This window comes from Macrobrachium nipponense, chromosome 31 (genome assembly GCF_015104395.2).
Source record: "Macrobrachium nipponense isolate FS-2020 chromosome 31, ASM1510439v2, whole genome shotgun sequence".
NCBI classification, from domain to species: domain Eukaryota; kingdom Metazoa; phylum Arthropoda; class Malacostraca; order Decapoda; family Palaemonidae; genus Macrobrachium; species Macrobrachium nipponense.
The window spans coordinates 26,225,836-26,246,202 of NC_061093.1; the positions used below are offsets into that span (position 1 = coordinate 26,225,836).

General features: G+C 34.3%; 1 protein-coding gene across 8 annotated transcripts in view; it reads right to left on the bottom strand.

Moving 5' to 3' along the window:
- LOC135206708 (SEC14-like protein 1) overlaps positions 1-20,367 on the bottom strand; it is a 282,466-nt gene that overhangs the window by 37,866 nt on the left and 224,233 nt on the right. For 5 of the 8 annotated variants that reach the window (XM_064238153.1, XM_064238152.1, XM_064238150.1 and 2 more), the window contains 4 exons: positions 10,859-10,885; positions 4,701-4,832; positions 4,095-4,236; positions 3,765-3,901 (listed from right to left, as the gene is read on the bottom strand). In XM_064238153.1, the coding sequence (XP_064094223.1) occupies positions 3,765-3,901; positions 4,095-4,236; positions 4,701-4,832; positions 10,859-10,885 (438 nt within the window). The remainder of the gene's footprint in view (positions 1-3,764; positions 3,902-4,094; positions 4,237-4,700; positions 4,833-10,858; positions 10,886-20,367) is intronic. The other 3 variants (XM_064238157.1, XM_064238156.1, XM_064238151.1) reach the window with 1 other exon arrangement.

Sequence of the window (20,367 nt, forward strand, 5' to 3'; positions counted from 1 at the left end):
ACTTCCCTATGATAAGCATTAAAAATGAAAGAAGGGTTATAGTATTATGGAAAGGTCCTTACTACATTAATGTTCTAAGAGTAGTAATGTTCTAAGAATAGTTGTTTCACAGCGAACCCATTATTGTTATTTTTCCAATTTTGGATATCACAAAATATTCTAAAAAAGTTCTCTAAATGGAAAAAAATGTATAAACTATGGATGGAATTCTCACAATGAAGACCAGGATATAGCATCTTAAAAAGCACAAGAATTTTCATGCTGGGATTCACCTGCAAGTGGTTTTTCACTCCGGTGTTGGACAATACCTGGCTATTTTTGCACCCTCTTACAGAATCAGCTATTAGAGGAAAGGGGCATGCTGCACCCTTGGAATGACATAAATTGAAGGGGAAGGGCATGCTGCACCCTTTGAATGACACAGACTGAAGGGGAAGGGCATGCTGCATCCCTGATATAACCCACTGAAGGGGAAGGGCATGCTGCACCCTTGGAATAACAGACTGAAGGGGAAGGGCATGCTGCACCCTTGGAATGACACAGACTGAAGGGGAAGGGCATGCTGCACCATTGGATTGACACAGACTGAAGGGGAAGGGCATGCTGTGCCCTTGGAATGACACACTGAAGAGAAGGGCATGCTGCACCCTGGGAATGACACTCCAAAAGGGAAGGGTATGCTGTGCCCTTGGTTTGACACAAACTGAAGGGGAAAGGCATGCTGCACCCTTGGAATGACACACACTGAAGGGAAAAGGCATGCTGCACCCATTGAATAGCACAAGACTGAAGGGGAAGGGCATGCTGCACCTTTGGAATGACACTCCTGAAGGGGAAGGGCATGTGCCCTTGGAATGGCACAGACTGAAGGGGTAGGGCATGCTGCACCCTTTGAATGAAACAGATATAAGGTGAAGTACATGTTACTCCATTGGAATTACTGATGGGTATATATTATGTACTCCCTTGTGCCTTCCCTAACAAGCTCTCCCTATATACCTATTCTGGTTCTTTCTTCGGGTCCTTCAAATTAAAGGAATACCACAGTCTTCTGAACAGAATGCACTTGGGATCTTAATTGTCAGATGGGTTCTAGAGTTAGTCCAAATAACCTACTTTCTTCCTTACCGTATGCCATCAGATTAACAGAGAACTTAAAGATTCAGCATGGTCATCCACTGTAGGAAAGGACTCCATAAAGTATCTCTTGTTCCCTGACCCACATTGAAGTTTTGGCTTCCTACTCATAATAATTAATATTCACAGAATTCCTTTATCCCAACAATCAGACACAGCAGCCTTTGATAGTGAGATGATTGTGTTCCATCACAGCTTGGGAAATGGACATCCATAACATAAAATTCTTGACTACTCCACCTTATTTATATATCACTGTCACATGTCACCACTTGAGAGCACTCAAGGTTAGTTTAGAAAAGCCTTAAAGGGGCCTTCCTGCTTTTCAGAGGAAGATCTTCCACTCAACTGAAATGTATAAGATTCAAGCCCTAAAAACTTTAGACTTATCTTAAGGTTTTTTCTTTGACTGACTATGACAATGAGACTAGTAGGAGGGGAAGTTTATCTTCTTGTGACCACTAGGGTTAGTGCTTCAAATGCTACCTGTCACCAGATACCTGGCAGTGGGAGATGCCAATATAACATAATTTCTTCCTGTTTTTCATACTGGTACATAACTACCAATCTTACTCTTCTTTTCCTCCCTGAGAGATCCCAGAATTGACATCTTAATTACTTGTATCATTGGACAGTCAACCAAATCCTTGATAAGCCACAACCTGAATTCAGTGTGATTCTCCTTACTCAAAAATTTTCATACTGTAGAAACTACTACTTCAATTTCTTATACAAAGAAGCACAATATGGATATATTTTCATCATAAATTGAAGTGCAGGGGCATGAAAGGCAGTGTATGTAAGCTTTCTACATAGCAGTTTTATCTTTTCAGTATACATTAAGTGTTAATGGAATTTACAGTTTATCTAAAAAAAATGCTCAAAATGTAAAGGTTTTCCAGTTATTCATAGTAACTAAAGAGAGTTTTTCATTATAAAATATACCTACAAAGTGACAGAAAATCATGGAGAATGGCTGAAAATTACAATACCCATAGCTATGGGGATGCTGAAAAAGTCCTTTAGTACTGTGTAGTGAGTTATACAAGGGGCACACTGTAGTGGCACCCTTGTAGGTGGTCATGACTAGAAACTTCACAACAATACATTGATGTAAATGCTCATGAATGGGTATAGTCATGAGGTGCTGGGAATCGGTGGTGATTGGGAATGTGAGTGACAGTGATGAAAGGGTCTACCCTTTACTGCATATGAAGTACAACATGTGCAGTCAGTCATGTTCAAAACCAAACTATGAGTCTTGTAAACTATTTTTTATCTTTGTTGTTGTTTATCTTGTCCAAATAAACTTAGTATTGTGAATGCTGATTAACACTATTTTAGGGTTGTCCCAAACTTTGTGTGGTACATCACACTGACACATTATGAACATAGGAATATTTTTCTTTTATTGCTCTCCCTTAATTTATTTTTCTTATTAAAAAGATTTGTGTTTATTCAGGCTGCAGAGGCCAACTGATCAAGCTGGTAAAAGCTTCCTGTATAAATATACGTACATATACTACTATGGACTTTATTTTTCCATAAGATTTATACCTTGTCATTGTAAAGTGGAATACTGGTGCTTTATTTATTTTTTCAGAAAATGGAAAACTCCAAGAAGAAAATGTCAAAGTGGATGACATTATCGGTATCTCAAAGAGTTAGGAGTAAGGTGACATCTTTTACATCATTCAAATCACAAATATCTTACTTATTTAAACAAATGAAATTTACACTTTATATTGAGTGTTGTTTGTAATTACCATACAAACAATAACTCATGAAGTTTGTATATCCATCATGATTACAGAAGTATATATTTCACAAAATTAACATAATTTATTTTGTGTTATCTGTAAATTAACATAATTTATTTTGTGTTATCTGTGACTGCCATAAATCATTGTTATTCATATACAATACCTCATGTATTAGGTTCAGTTTAGTAATCTGCCTTGGGCACTGTGTCAGAAAATATTAGTATCTTAGTACAACATTATTTTTATTTCTTATATTCCTGCAGGTTCTTATTTGACCATTTCTTTACCTAAAATGGAGTTGTGAAGTAAATCAGTTGTATTCTTGATGTAAACTACATGATGAAAAATTGAAGTGCCTTGTTTTCCTAGCTAACTAAAAATACCTATTGAACACTTTCATATCAAATATGAAAGATAATTCACCTCAAAAATATTGCTACATTATGCACAATTTTCAGTTTTTTGATAGCAGTCCAACATACTACCTACCAACCCGACAGCCTTAAAAACAAGATCATTATCACTCAACATACAATTACAGACAGCCAATACAAATTACAACAAAGATACAAATGTTATGGAAATCACTATACTGTATTATACTTACCAAGAGATTTCAGACAACTTAAGCTTTTATAGAGGTTGAGTTTTTAAAAGACTGAAAGAGTCAAACAGATTTTAGCACTACCTTTTTTCAATACTATACTGTTATAAATTACAGTAATTACACAGCTGATTATTATTATTTTCATTAGAGATTACATGGTAAGGTTAGTGTATCCAAACACTGAAGTAGCACTATTTAAAGTAATACCAAATTCTGTTTCCTTTCAGTCATTTTTTACTTCACTGAAGGTGACTAACCTGTATACTTTCACCATCATGGCAAACAAGCTGAGGCTCAACTCTGAAGTACTCGTATCCCTCACGCCAAGATTTCTCTATAACTGAGCGGTGTTGATCGTCACTGCCCATGACAGCATCAATAACACCCATTGCACCTGTAAACAAGGTATTATTCAACTAGTAACAAAAAGGATTGCAGAAAAATGGCTACATCTCATTGGTTTCAAACACCATTACATATACACATAAGCTGTAATTTCTTTCTTGTTTGAGAAACCTCTTAATTATGAAACATGTGTACAGTTATAATTTATCCAAAAGTACTTCAGAGCTAGAGAGTATATTTACCAGTTGGAGACTGTGGCTCAGGACGATGTGTAATGGGGACCTTTGTACGTAAAACTGAGAATAGTACATCACTCTTCATAACATCAAAGTCCCAACAGATGACAGAACCTGGCTCTTCTATGAGGAGAACTACTTCATGTACCTAGCAGAAATAACCGAGCATAATCAAAGTGAGTAAACTTCAAATCTTAATGATAAAAAGTGTAATACTCTATTCTAGATTTCTTACTCATAACAAGGAAGAAATAGAAAGACTAAAGTATCTCGGTTTGCAAACAAATCCTGTGCAAAATACAGGATTTTAATATTTGTGCAAGGATGTGCAGCAAAAACTTTTGTGTATTATAAATGATTGTTGCTTCAGGAAGAAATAGCGAATAAAGAAAAAAAAATAAAAAACCATTCATGTGTATGTACTGAAAAATTTAAAGTACATTTCTTCCTATACATACTACAATAACTATGTCATCATATCATCCACAACTGGATATTTTAAAGAATGATTACAAAATGCAATGAGTCTACATTTTTAAATAAAGAAATAAATGTGTACATTTTTAAATAAACAAATAAATGTTCAAATTCAAAATCCAGTTACAAACACACCTGCCCACGTCCTAATGAGACAGAATGGTACATGGATTGCTCAGAAAGAGGGATGTGTTGCCTTGTCCCATCAATGTCTTCTCCTGGCTGATACATACTCTTGGGTACCAAACCACCTTCATGAACAATGCTCTGTAGAATACAAAATTAAAAAATATAAATCAGTAAACAAGTAATGCAACATTTGAAAAAGCACCTTCAGTGTACAGTTGGGTGGAAACAACAATGGAATTTACATTACTGAAATAGTTACAGTGTAATAACATGACCATTTATCAAAATACCTTGTAGGCCAAAAAGGACTAGAAAGGAACAGAAATTTGTGGCACATCACTTTATCACTACTCAACATTCAGCAGTTTAATATACCCGTATTAATGAAAAAGCAGACAAGGACACAACATCAGAGCCAAACTGCTTTGTTATCACTACATTACTACCACACCATCATAAACTTTGTGTAAAATATTAATTAAATAGATGTGTCATAAGAGAAATATGGTATAAGTCTGAGTTATATTTCCAAAACATAAAGGATAAAGACAAGTACAAAACTGAGTGGCCATAAATATTAAAAAACAAAGAAAATGCTTTCCACGTAAAAGCAGTGCTCACTCCATCAACAGAAATACTTCATGGCTAAAATACTAAAGTACTGTATTTGTGTATAGTACTGTACTGTATATTAGAGTACTTCAATAATTGAAGGAAAATAAATATACATTTTGGCATTCATGTACACCAGAGAATTATTGGCGTAATTAGCACGAAATTTATGAACAAGACCTAAAATACATGGTGATATAGCATAGTGAAAAATATATGTTAAAGTAAATATCATGAATTGCAAATTTCTTTACACATATAATTGGACTTGGTTTTTACTGAATGAAAGAATTCATTCCAAGATGTACTTTAATTTAATACTATTCAGGAATAAATTCTAACCTAATCCAACTAACAGTGAAAATTCAAAGACATAAACATATTGTATAATCATAGCCAATATAAAATAATTTTTATGAATAAATAATTTTTGTGAAATTTTTAATCTTAAGTAAAATTAGCTCATGCATCCAGTAATATCCTGAACGTAGGTTCCAGACCCCCTATACAGTAATACCCTGAACGTAGGTTCTCGAACCCCCTCATGCAATAGGAATTTTCAAGTAAGCTTGGCATGGTCTCTAAAGAGCTGATAAAATACTTCTAGAGTTTGAACACTAAATATGACCCAAATCATGCTTCCTAAGCATTAAGCTAACTTTTAAATTAAAGTTACTGTAATTTAATTTAAAAGTAAGCTTAATACATTACCCTTTAAAAAAGAAAGAAATAGTTGGTAATTCTGTCTCTTTTTGTTTTGAAATTCCTTTCCATGAACAAACAGTGCTTTCTATTTGACTAATACAACTCTTAGTTATGTGTCTATCTTTTAGAACAGCTCATTTACAGTTCTACACGGTAAAGGTAAAAATAGATAAATTGAAAATTATCTGTGCTAAGTATGAGAGAGAGAGAGAGATAGAAGAGTTGTGCTTACATAAGTATTAAGCTAACTTACTGCAATTTCACTTCAAAGTTAGATTAATACATTACCCTTGAAAAAATAAATAAATTGTTGGTAAAAATATAGGTGTGTGTGATGATCACATACATACAACAGAGAGAGAGAGAGAGAGAGAGAGAGAGAGAGAGAGAGAGAGAGAGAGAGAGAGAGAGAGAGAGAGAGAGAGAGAGAGAGAGAGACATAAAAATCATTGACTGCTAATTGGCAACACTCCCCCTCCTGTTACATTACTTGACATATTTGAGAGCTCTGGGCTTCGAGATTCTCATGGAATTAAAAAGAAAGATGAGGGGAAAGGGTTTTTCATAACATTCTGTAATTACAGTTTGTGCTATTGTAAATTCGTGCAACTCGAATTGCATAAGATTGAGGTATTACTGTAGAACACTTTTCCATATTTACTGTTAAAACATAAATCAAATAAATTTTGTATACAAATACAAAAATATTTTTGTAACATGCCACAATATGACTGGGGACCAATAATTAAAACAGGTGCTGATTTTCAGAAATGTGCACATGGAGAAATGAATCCAATATGAATTATTTCAAGAAAAGTCATATTTACTTTACAAGAATCATAGGATTCAACATTCAGTCTTGAAACAAATTTCTAATACAATGTCACAATGTGTTTCCTTAAAAACTTCTAATGCAGACTTTTGATTGGTATGATTTACATAAACATTGCTATAACATCAATACCTATCAACAGAACCCATCACGAAACATGCAAAGGACAGTAATATAGCACACAAAAATAAATAGTAAAACAATAGCATGCATTAACACACACACACACTCTTAAGTCTTGGATTATATATAGGCAGTCCCTAGGTTATGGCGTTCCAACTTTACGAAGCTTATCTCATGGCATCGTTGACCTGATTTTACGGCACTGGAAGTGCCATTTATTCCCATTATTATTATGATGTTCCGATTTATGGTTTTTTCTGGTTACAGCACGGTGCCAGAAATAGAACCCCCACCGTAAACTGGGGAATTGCCTGTATCCTGTAATATATAATTCTTCAAAAGGGAGAATCATTTGATTTAATCCTACATGAAATTCATGTTCAGTTTCATAAGGTAGAAATATAAATAAAAAACACATTCAGAACTGACAGTCACAAACGCTGCACTATGTTTGTATTACAACCAAATGTTAAGAAAACAATTATCCCAAGCAACAGAATGAATCAATTGCTACTATATCATCAATTGCTACTATCATTACTACCTCTAAGATCCTTTTACTTAGTGTAACCTCTGTTCATATTCTCTTTCTCTAATCTTGCTTTCCACCCTCTCCTAACAAATGATTCAGTAGTGCAACTGCAAGGTATTCTTCCTGTTACACCTTTAAAACCTGAATGACTTCATAGGTCCCAGCACTTGGCCTTTGACAAACTCTATAGTAGTCTACTATTCTAATTCTATCTCAATGGAGAAGGTTTCATTCATAGTTTGCTTGCTTGTCTATTTATAAACAGTATTACAAAAAAAAAGTTATGAATGGGTATTTATCTACTAAAATTTTACCAACAGATGGGTCTCTTGACTAGTGAAAGCAATTAGATTTTGAGAGATATGGGAATATAATTTTTGGATAAAAGGGCCTTTCTCTTTAGCGCACGATAGAAAATGGCACCTCAGGTTACATTACATTAGATTATTTTGTACACCTGTAATTGCCACTATTCAGCTTATATAAAAGATTTGTTATCTCAGAGAGTTACTTTTATTATAACTACCTCAATAACATTTGTAGGGTATTTTTTTTTTATGATACATATTCCGAGGATTATTTCTCAAACTAAAGGCAGTACGTAACAGCTCATTACCAGGAGGTACTTCCTCTGGCAGAGTCAGTACAAATTCTGATATGAACTTTAATCTGAACATCTATTTCGCTTTCCTAAAAAGGAACAAATGAAAAGATTTTTACAAACTAATAAAGGAGCAAGAGTCCATGCCAAGTAAGGCTGGTATAATTTCACAATAAAAAATTAGAGTACATATTTAGCAAAATCATTATTCACAAAACTTTTCCATATGCTTTATCAAATAAGGAACAAATGGAGCATATGTGAGAGGGACTGAGCTTCAAAAACTGCACTATTTCATGATTACTAATTTAGATTTTATGAAGGTTCAATCCATGAGGAATTCTTATATAATGTAATTGTGATGCGTTATAAAAACTCTGATACTATGTACTCTAATATGTACTATACAGTAAATACATGTTGTAACATTACATAATCACTACTTAACATGTGCTATTAGAATCATTACTTTTGGCTTCTAGGTAATAAAGGGAATCCAAAAGTTTTAAAAAGAATTTAATTATGATCTTCACCTAGCAACATCTCCAGCTGTATCTAATTTTTGTATTCTGGGCATAAAATACAGTAGTATACTATATATAATATAAAATATTAATTATAATTATTATTAGTAACTTGTTTAACCTAATTAGTATTAAAATTCACTAATGTGTAATGTAACATTACTAAACATTGCTTTTCATGATTTACCATTCATTCCTGGTACGGGAGAAGACACCATATCTACCATTTTGGTGATTTTTGGACTACCAGTATACATGATTAGAATATCTAAAAGTAAATTTAATTAATTTTGTTTCATGAAAGACTCAAATTGAATAAAATTCCTTTAACCAACTTTGAAACACTAAAACTTTCATTTTACAATTTTACATTCTAGTAACCCTTTTCAATTTTTTTCTAAATTTAAATTTGTTCATATTTTTGCTATAAACAAAGCCTCAATAAATGACTTAGCTAACTAGAATTTACAATGGGAATATGCATAGTCCATTAGCTAGATTATTTTCAAAGGACAAAGTATGTACGTATTGTCTAGAATTTGCAGACAATAGAAATTAATTTTCCCTTGGTAATGTACAGTAGTTACAACTATGTACATAAAAAGCATAAAAGTAAAACCAAAGAAATATTACAAAATCACCAATTGTATGAAAAAAATATGGTAATATAAGAAATTAATATCCTGCCAATCCCAAATCAAATATAGTGCCAATGAATGTATAATAATAAGCATGGAATTCTCATTTTCAAGTTAATGAAGGAAGAATAGGATGGATTTATGAATTCTCTCATTTCTGTTTGGTCTTTTTGTATGTATGGCTGCCTCTGTATGGTCATCTTGGAATATCAGAAAGAAATGTGTACACTGCTTTGCGCCCCTATTATTTGTTTCATACAATTTATGTTTGTTTGTATTGTGTTTTTACATTGCATGAAACCAGTGGTTATTCAGCAACGGGACCAACGGCTTTAAATGACTTTCGAACAACGTCGATAGTGAACTTCTATCACCAAAAATACACATCTCTACCCCCAAAGTGGAATGCCCGAGAATCAAACTTGCGGCTACCGAGGTGGCAGGCAAAGACCATACTGATCACTCCACTGAGGCACTCACACCATTCATGATCTTGTGTCTTACATTGCTCCTTGTAACACAGATCCATAACAATAGGTTAGAAGTTGCACAGATTCTATGCCATCTGATATTTAGGGTTTAACAAAATCAATGCATTTCAAATAAGATATCATAAGGTTAAGCAACTCTAGGCACTAGCTGGCTTTGTGCAAGAAAAATTAAATTATCTGTTTTTGATACATAATTGATGCTCTTCAGACCACTGGGATTATTATAGTTGATTATTATTCAGGTATTACTAGTGCCTTTGCAATATTTAAATATTAGGTAATATAACAGAAGGGTTGAGGCAAAAGCTCCCAAACTAGGGATTATATGAAGTGGCTTGAACCTCAGACAGAGCAAGGTACTGGAAGTTCATCCTGCATACTTAAATAAGGCCAGTGGTAAAAGAAGCTGGCCTGGGCCGGATGATGGCAAGTCTAAGTGTGAAGTTCATTACCCATATACTATCACAGTTACAAGTAAAAACAATAAATGTATACAAAAAGTATTGGTATTACTGTACTAGTATTATTAAATTCTAAACTTTGCATTAGCAAGGCAATTTTGCAATGTAGTGGCACATGATGGTAATGAACAAAAGAAATACCATATTACTTATATTCTGTAATTTTTAAATTTGATAAATAATTCTTATCTACATTTTTCATACCATTAGTAGTAACCTTTGCTCAGCATTCCTGAGAATTTATAAGTTAAAGAAATTATCCTAATAACTGCCTCTGCTACAGATAATTTCCAAACTTATATATATTAAAATGCTTAGTATATGAATAACATGCTTCTCAGTCCACATAGGAAAAGAGGCACTTGGGCAAAAGAAAAACAAACTTAAATGTCAGAAATACCCGGTTAAAATATTTACGTAATTTGTCTATCTGTATGGGTTTTTAACAAAATACTAAAATGTTAATTATAACTAATAATTAAAACTGAAATTTCACAAGAAATAAAAAAATAAAGCATTATAATCTCTGTTAGGCACAGGGTCTGTCTGTTGCCATCTGAATAAGCAAATGAAACTGAAAATCATTCTCAAATTAAAAGAAAGACTGGAGAAAGCAAGATGTCTTAACACATATCAGCCGCTTACCATGCCCGTAATCGTTATGACACTTGACTGTTTAAAAAAAAAAAAAGTAGTGTAAGAGCACTAGGTAATAATATCTATAACACTGATCTAAGTACAGCTCACAGAAATACAAACTTACAGAAGTTTTACAAACCATAATGATATTTCTTCCAAAATAAGCAATTGATGAACATGAACATTTTTACAATTTTTACTGTAATCTACTTCCAAATTTCTAATTTCAAAGAGGAAGTTCCGTAAACTCATCAAATACTCTCTTTCTACAACAATGAACAGAACATGGCAACACCCTATGGAAATATATTAAACCATGGCTTCACTCAAACATCTTGTGTTTAAATCAAAACTTGCTTTCGCAACCATTCGTATAGGAACTTTTACCTTGTCAATGCATATTGGCAATTCAAGGTAATAAGTACAGGTAATGTATAGCCATAGGAAAAATTAAGTATTTAGATAATCACATTCAAAGCATAAATCAACTGTTTCATAAATATCTTTGAAGTCCTTCTGAATGTGTATTGTTTGAGGAAAATAAGATAAGAAAGTTAACAATTAAGCGTCAAATGATGTTGCTGATGTCATGAAAAACAATCAACTTAATACAGAAAAATGTACCACTTAATAATTTCTATACTGAGTTAGTGAAATTGTATTTTTATTGCATGCCAAAACAGAACTGTATTTTTACATAATTTATAAGGAAAACCATTGGGATTTTCACTATGTCGACATAACCAAACTACTGATACATCAGATGTCTTCATGAGCTTCATCTGTAATTAGCTTAAAAGAAATACCAAAATTCTAATTTTAAAACACTGGCACAATTTTTCCAAAATAAATAGTATGGTTTAGATACTGAAGTTTTACTTTGCATTTTTGGTACAGTAACTTGGAAAGACCAAGACATTAGTATACATATGTACCCCATAAAGCAATGAGGATTATAGGAAACTAGCGTTAACTTTTATAAAATATACATTACAGCTAATGAGTCTTGTATGTAAACACTTAAAATATATGTAAACAAAAGTATTTTACTAAAATATCTAGGATACTCTATTCCTATACTCTATTCCTACAGGTTTTAGATATTCAAGTAACATTTATATAATACCAACAGACTTTAACTTGACTTTAACCTTGTTTAAGTTTTACTACCTTAAAGAAAGAAACACACCAAGTATAATTGTTCTTTACAAACAACAGTATTACCCATTAGTTGTATTAATTGAGAAATGTGAAATATGACACAAAGTGAAGTTAGAATAAGTTAGTGATGGTATTGGAAAACGATACAATGAAACTTTTCATTCATGGTTAGTGTAAACAAGTGGCACAGTAGTAACCAAATTGGTAGAGTTAAGTTAAATCTGGTAATGTACAAAATTTAATTTACGTACTAGCAAACCAAGAGGAGCATCAAAATATTACACATTGTTAAAATTCTATAAGATTAACTGCTTATTAAATTCTTCCAGAAAGAAACAAAACGCTGGCAAACCAGACATCTACTATTTATAATGAGTTATGACAAGTCAATAATTTATATACAGTATTTATGAAAAATACAGAAAACTGGCCACAAAAGTGTGATTGAAGATTTCCTGAATGATTATCAGGTGCAATAAGAGATTATAAAAATGCATGTGAATGTACTTATGGTTTTAGTTTATTCACTTGAAATCTTTAAGAAATCTATGCAGTTGTTAGCTTCATGACTCACAAATAACCTGGTGTCCATTCACAGGAAATAAAAAACTAACTCAAGAGCTGTTCTATCTACCATGCATGTTACAAGTTATCACACTCTTTTTAACACATCTTGGTAAGAATTTCAAGTTTTAATAACTAATTAAACTACATTATGTGTATGTTTACTCAACTTTCAAGGTAAGAGTTTTGCAGAAAATAGTTATTTTCAAAATGTGAATTGCTGAATGAAATAAAAAATGCAACCTTATATTATTATTATTATTATTATTATTATTATTATTATTACTGTTGAATAAAATGGCAGAATTCAGCGAATTAATCTTATATATTATCTTTTCTATTATTTTTATTATACTCGCTTTTCTGGCTCAGCGATACTTCGCAATAATTGTCCAATATTCATATTGGGGGTAATGCTGAAAGTGGTATTTTATTCAGAACAGGTTTTATTTAATCAAAGACTGGTATTATCAGTATACTGGTGTTATCAGAATACTGGTATATGGGAAGGCGTTCCTCTGGTTCAGATCAAGCAGGGGTTGTCGTCAGTGTTGGTATCATTCCATAAGAGAGGTCAATGTCAGGCCGGGGTCGTCTCTGGTATTCATCTGGTATTACTGCTGGTATAGCTCTGGCTTATCCCGATGTTTCAACCTTCTCGTAGGTCATCTTCTTGGCTGGTTAGCAGTAGAAGTGAAGAGATGGTGTCTGCAAGTCGATATTTATAGCGGCTCGAAACCTAGAGCTGCGTTCTCATTGGTCGAGCCGGTCTGGGGCAAAGTCTGGGATCTCTCGTCGATGGTTGCAGGGATGCAGCTGTGCAAGCACTCGAGTAGTGCATCGGGGAATGAATGTCAGAAGTCCTACCTGCGGCAGGAATCCTATCATCCCACTGGTGCTCCTGGATATTTGGGTGTTCGTTCGCTGCTGGTCTTCGGGTGGCGGTAGGGAGGAGAAACGTTTCTTGGGTAATGTTCAAGTTAGGTTTCTCCTTTCCTATATGGAGGGATTCCAGGATTCGTAAACGTCGGGGATCAGTGGTTTGGTCAATTATTTTGATATTAGGGATAATATGGCTCCTTTTTATCCTTACGTTATGGGCAGTCCTGGCGTGATTATAAATGGCTCCTTCTTGGGCGTGGCAGGAGATTCTCTTGGAGAATCGCATGGTGGTCATGCTGACGTATTAGCTGAGGCATCCTCGGACGGGGCACATGTATCGGTAGACCACGCTCGTCTTCTTCAAGGGAATCCTGCAGGGGTACTGCTGGGTTGTTCCTCATCACCCCCGTATTTGCGGACTCACACATTCGCGGATTTCTCTCGGGAACGTTTCCCCGTATTATTCGCGGAAAATTCGCCCATTCGCTGTATTTTTCTATGAGAAATATCCACAAATTCCTGGGTTTTTTTATAAATTTCATCATAAAATGCACTTTTTGTGATAAAATTATTAAAAAACCAAGTACAAAAATTTTTAGTGGTTTTTCTTGAGTTTTAACTAACAAAATAGGCTGTTTTTAGCATTTTTATAGGGGTTCCAAACATTCGCGGGTTCTAACTATTCACGGTAGGGTCTGGTACGCATTCCCCGCAAATACGGGGGGACCACTGTGTACGTATATATATATGCCTTAGTGACATGGTTGGTATACTCTGTTGGTCAACGCAGGAGAAACCTTTACCCAAATACCATGGCGTTTCGTCATGGAAGTGGGAGGGTTTTGAGGATTCAACAACGACTGCCAAAAATAGGTTTTTCCTACGTCAAAACCTGTTTTTTGATAGCATGGTTGCTGTTTCATCCTCAAAGGAGCATTACAAAGAAACTGACAGGTGACGAAAAACTTAAGCTCCCAAAATTTTCATCCCAACCATCTCAAAATCAAAATTAAAACATCTCCACTTCATGGTCAAGCCACTAGTTTTGGTAAAAAGATTATGAAACTAAGCAAGAAGACATGTTTTTAGTGTAAAGTTCTATAGTGACTTACCTAAGCATGCTAGGTATAGTCAGCATACCCATCCGTTAGGGAGACCCCTGGTTTTCTGCTGCAGCACCTATGGGGTTAGGACTAACCATACCACCTACTGATAAACAGTGCAGTCAAATTTGTTCCAGATCATTGCAGTAGTGTTTTAAGAATACTGACTGATGACCACCCAGTACATTCGGAGGCCTCTTTGAAAGATACATTTCTTAAGAAGGCCAACAATGTACTTACTTTCCTAATATCATGTGATCTAGGAAAGGAATGTGGATTAATCTTTTTAGTAAGGGATACTAAAATTATTCTGAGCCCTTGTAGAGATTGGTTTATTCATGTAGAAAAATCGGACCTTCTGGGATGTTTGCCGTGACCTCTAGGTAAATCTTAAGTACTTGAACTGGGCATAATGTTCTGTCTGCTAAATGGAGTTTTCTTATAAGAATAGATTTCTTTCTTAAAGGATTCTCATTCTTGGCTAGGAATGAAGGACCAGGGGACAATAGTAACTGATTATCAGCATTTTGTGTGATAAAACATCCCCATCTAAGAAAGCCCAATTCACTAATACGGGCCCCTGATGCTAATGCTACCATGAAGATGGCTTTTTGAAGCATGTGAGTTGTGGTTGTGTTAGGTTCGTTGAATTGAGGGGTACATAAAAGTTCAAGTAGTACCTTATTCAGGGACCAAGTAATTAGAAGCCTTTCAGGGGCAGGTCTTGTAGGGAAAAGACCGCAGAAGGGAAGTGACAACTTCTATGCTGGAATCAATCCCAAATCCATAAAGCAAGGGTTTAGATAATGTTGCCTTGTAGGCCATAATTGTTGTAACTGCAAGATGCTTGTCTTCAAAGAGGTATAAAATAAAAATTTAGAAGCATTTCTATACAAATCTCAATTGGGCTCTCAGTATGGATATAATCTAACCATATTTTCCATACGACTGGTATTGCTGGATAGACGATGTCTGTAGTTTTTGCACTAGGTACCTAGCAATATTGGGGGAGTAGTTTTCACGGCAGATTATATTTAAAAAATCCACATGTGAAGGTCTTGGCTTAGAAAGGCGGATGCGTAAATGACTTCCCCTCCTACTTTCTGTGATAGTACCGCAGACGGTAGTGATATTGATCTCTTCGCCTGTTGTTGAAGTACGTAATAGGAACCAATGCATGTTTGACCAATTTGGGCTACTAGGTAAGCTGTTCCTTTGAAGGTTAGGAGCTGGTTCAAAACCTTCGAAATCTGGGAGAATCGAGGAAAAAGATATACAAATAGTCCTCCAGCTATTCCAGTCCTTTAGGAAAGCATCTCTTGCTGCAGCTTAACTGTCCAAATTCGGGGACACATATACTGGGAGTTTGTGATTCAGGTCCACTTCCGGTTGTGGAAGTAGGTTGCTTATTGTTTGAAAAGTGGGGTTGTCCAATGTCCATTGTGTTGAGGCTGTCATCATCCTTGACAAAGAGTCTGCTATTACATTGAGAGACCATGTAAGGTGATTTGCAGACAAGTGCCACTCCTTTACCTGTGCCATGTTTTTTCTAATATTTCTGCGCACTTTTCTTTGCAAAATTATAATTATAACTGACATACCATCATAAAAGATAAGAACAAAATCCAACAGCAACCCCTGGGTATATTTATGAGCAAATACCATATAAAAAGACATCATGATATAGATCGAGATAGAGAGAGGGAGAGAAGGACGAGAGGAAGGAGAGAGAGAGAGAGGAGAGATAGAGAGAGAGAGAGAGAGAGAGAGAGAGAGAGAGAGTACATGTCTCTTTGAAGTCAAGTTCACAACTAAATCATGAGCTGCCTATAACTGGCGAGCTAAGCCAGTTTGAAAGTTGCCATTAGTGAATTTATAGGCTATAGAAGTAATGAAACCTCTTTCCCACCCGATTCCAACCAAATCAATGGTGCATAATATTGATGCTCACCAAGAGTGAATCCGTCTACCATCTGTTATTGCTACTTATATGAGGGCATCCATCCATTAAGGGTTAACTGGTATCTGTTATTTTGTCAGTTTGTTCCTATGGTTTGTTATACAGGCAGTCCCCAGTTAATGGCGATCTGGTTTTAAAATCGGCAATGTATGGCACCATAATGGGCCAAGTTTTGGTTATCGGCGCCATAACATACCTAACAGAGGCACCATTAACCAGTTATCAGCGCCATTAACTGAAACTTGCCGCCATAAGCACCATAAATCATTCAGTTTTCGTTAATGGCGATTTCGCTTATCAGCACCCCACCGAGAACAAAACCCCGCTGATAACTGGGGACTGCCTGTAAACACTATGTACTGCTTAAAAATGATGTACTACAGTACAGATTCATGTACAAAAATAACTTGCTAGAATAGTACTTGGAAAGGACATCAATATCGGTTATCATCTAATATTGCTACTACGGTGCATCGTTAAATATTTGTGACAGCTGGATTTTGAAAGCAATCCAAATCTGAATTTAGTTCCATCTTATATTAAATCACCATCTGACGAATAATTTTCCTTTAAACCACAGACACATAACAATGGGAAATAAACAATATATAATTATTTATGCATAAATATTTTTGGAAATAGCTTATAATGTATCAAAGTTCAACAACAGGTTCCTTGCTGAATGGAAGATGATACATTGGTTAATAGGATATATACATATCAGCTCTACAGCAATCCTCCATGAAAAAATATTTCAGTTATTTGATTACAGTAATAGTGTACTATATTATTTCACAGATCTTACTGTGATACAACACACTGAAATCATAAGACATAAAAATATAGACAAATCTAGTCATAATGTTGAGTGCATATACCAATTACACAAGGACAGCCTTATTGTATGAAACTCAAGTGCACAAATGAGACAACCAAAATATGAACTGCAAAGTGCATTAATTATTAAAAATAACAAATAAAAATCTTAAGGTAATCCAATCAAAACCAATATGCAATTCTAAATTAGCTAAAGTGTTACACTCTAATGCATACTTCTATAAACATGATTCAATTTACTTACACTATGGGCTGGACACCAGTAACACTGCTAAAAAATTTAAGTGAAGTTGAAACAGCAAGAATAACTACGTCACAAACAAGCAAGCCATGGGAACAAATGTACCTAAGTTTCTTACACAAAAAAATGGATCCAATTGAAAAGGCACTCTTGTCAGTAAAATTCCGGTTTCAAGGTTTTATTTCATATTTTCACCAAATACACACCACCTCTTGAATTGAATACATACGTATGCTACAATAAATTAAAGTAACCTAAAAGCATGAAGTTAATATGTTTCTTTTCTCCTGTTTATGCAAGATTTCTTTTTAATTACAGTTAATTACTTTACAACAAATATTATAAATTATTCTCTTTCCACGCTTTTCAAATAAACATTATTGAAACAAGTGAAAAACAGTACTACTACTGAGAACATCTTGAGATATTTATGTGAACTACTAGTCACATGTTTATTTGTTAGAGCATCCTATCTGGCTGTGTAGCTAATTGCCAGTCCCTACGTATCTCTGACTTGTTATTAGAGTATTTTGAAGTAGTACTTGAACAAGAGTACTGAGGTCACAATCATATACTAACAGGGCTCTTCTGAAAGTGTCTTTTAATATACTGTACTACAGTGAAAACTGGTAATCAGTAATTAAGTGGACAAATTAAATTAATATAGCTGTGGCTCAAGGAATCGCTAGTGCTGGCTACAGTGTGTCACAGTAAATGATACCATCTATAAAGATATCAAAACTGAATGAACTTTACTGTACTTGTTTACTAATACTGTATAAACAACCAACATTTTTAATTGAAAAATATATCACAGAGTAATAAGAGTCACCTCTTTTAAATACAGTGAGGTATGACAGAATAGTCTGTAGCTTAAGATCCTACACCCGGGGGGGGGGAGAGAGAGAGAGAGAGAGAGAGAGAGAGAGAGAGAGAGAGAGAGAGAGAGAGAGAGAACGCTGTCAGTGCACCATGTACTTAGGGTTCTTTGCATCATCCCCTTCAGCCTGTAGCTGTAACCCCTTTCATTCCTTTTACTGTACCTCCGTTCCTATTCTCCTTTTATCTTCCTTTCCATCCTCTCCTAACAATTGTTTCATAGTGCAACTGCAAGGTTTTCCTCCTGTTACACCTTTCAGGCCTTTATACTATGAATTTCCATTTCACCACTGAGTGACCTCATAGGTCCCACCACTTGGCCTTTGACCTTAATTCTACAGTCTATACTATATTCTGTTCTAGCCAAAAGATCCTATAGGCTATGAATGCACAAAAGTAAATTTTTCATCCCTCGCAGGCCCTTACAAGTGCACAAGAGGATTTGTAATTTAATGCCACCACTAATGTCAACTTTGATGCCGTCCTTGGAGATTTTAAGTAGGATGCACAGATTTTTCTTAAGTGGGTATAATCATTTGTCTGCAATATCATCATTTTAAAAATGATTTTATTAACATAGAATATCTATACTAATGTAAAAAACCTTTCTTTTATGTCAAATGTTCTAGATGTAAATATTAATAACCTTCTGTGTATAAGCAAAAAAGATATTAAAAGAAAGGTATTTAGATTATTGATCTCAAGAGAGGAATGGAAAATATTAGCAATAAAAGAACTTAATGTGTGTTAGCTGTTTTTTTCAGGTTGTAAGTCCCAAGGGATAAATCATTTAACCAATATTTATATTTTCATATATTTATGTATTTATACTATTTGCATATGGTTACTTGTATTCATATGAATATAGTTTTGATTTGATTTGATTTTGTATTACTTATAATTACAAAACTCTTAAAAAAAATAAAATTATTCAAGATGTCTAAAGATTACGTAAAATACACCAATATCAAAATATGAAAAAGAAATATACTGTAATAATGTGAAATTCTTGTTAAAAATAATTACAGTAACATGTTCCAGCAAATTTTTTATTACTACTTCTCCATCACTTGTATGCATGGTATTGTATGCATGGTAACTCTTTACAGTAAAGTAATAAAATGCCTCAATACAGCACTGATAAATGTGATTTCATTTTAACTATAGAGAGAGATGATACATGTGAGATTTATGATGCTTTTTCATCCAAAATACAGTACAGTATGAAGATTACTTTAATAAGAAAATTTGCACACAAATCTTTGAATTTTTTCATAAGCTGGATGCTTTTTCTGGCTTCAGGTGAAACAAACCAATGAGTTTAGCAGTCAGCTTGAACATTCCACAATACAGATGGATACTATTAATGCTAGTTTTGCAATAAGTATCATAGTGATATGCATTTGCTTGTTTAAAGGCATATGATAACTTCATAATTAGTATCAAAGCATAATTTGAAAATTTGTTACCGAATTTAAAAATAACAAGGAAGTTTTGAATTGTACAGAGATATTTTTTGTCTATGCCCATTCCTTCTATAGTATAGAGTACTATGCTGTATCTTTAATATACAATCTATTAATTACATGATATAAAGTAGATATCCTTAACTTCAGGCTAAAGTGGGCAACTGTAAATACACTTTGCAAATATAACGATCTCACTACAAAGCAGAGTAAATCCCCCTTCAGTAGGGGTCTGACCACTACATCTCTTAAACATCCCAAGAATGGTCATGCTGAATTTTGTGCCTTTCTCCTACATATCTAACTTGCGTCAGTGATTTCTTTCTGATGTTCCCTGGAAGTTAGTGCCACCGATGCACCTCAATTAGTGCACTGTAGATATTATTCATGGGTTTTTGCAGTGTCCCTTCAGCCCCTAGCTG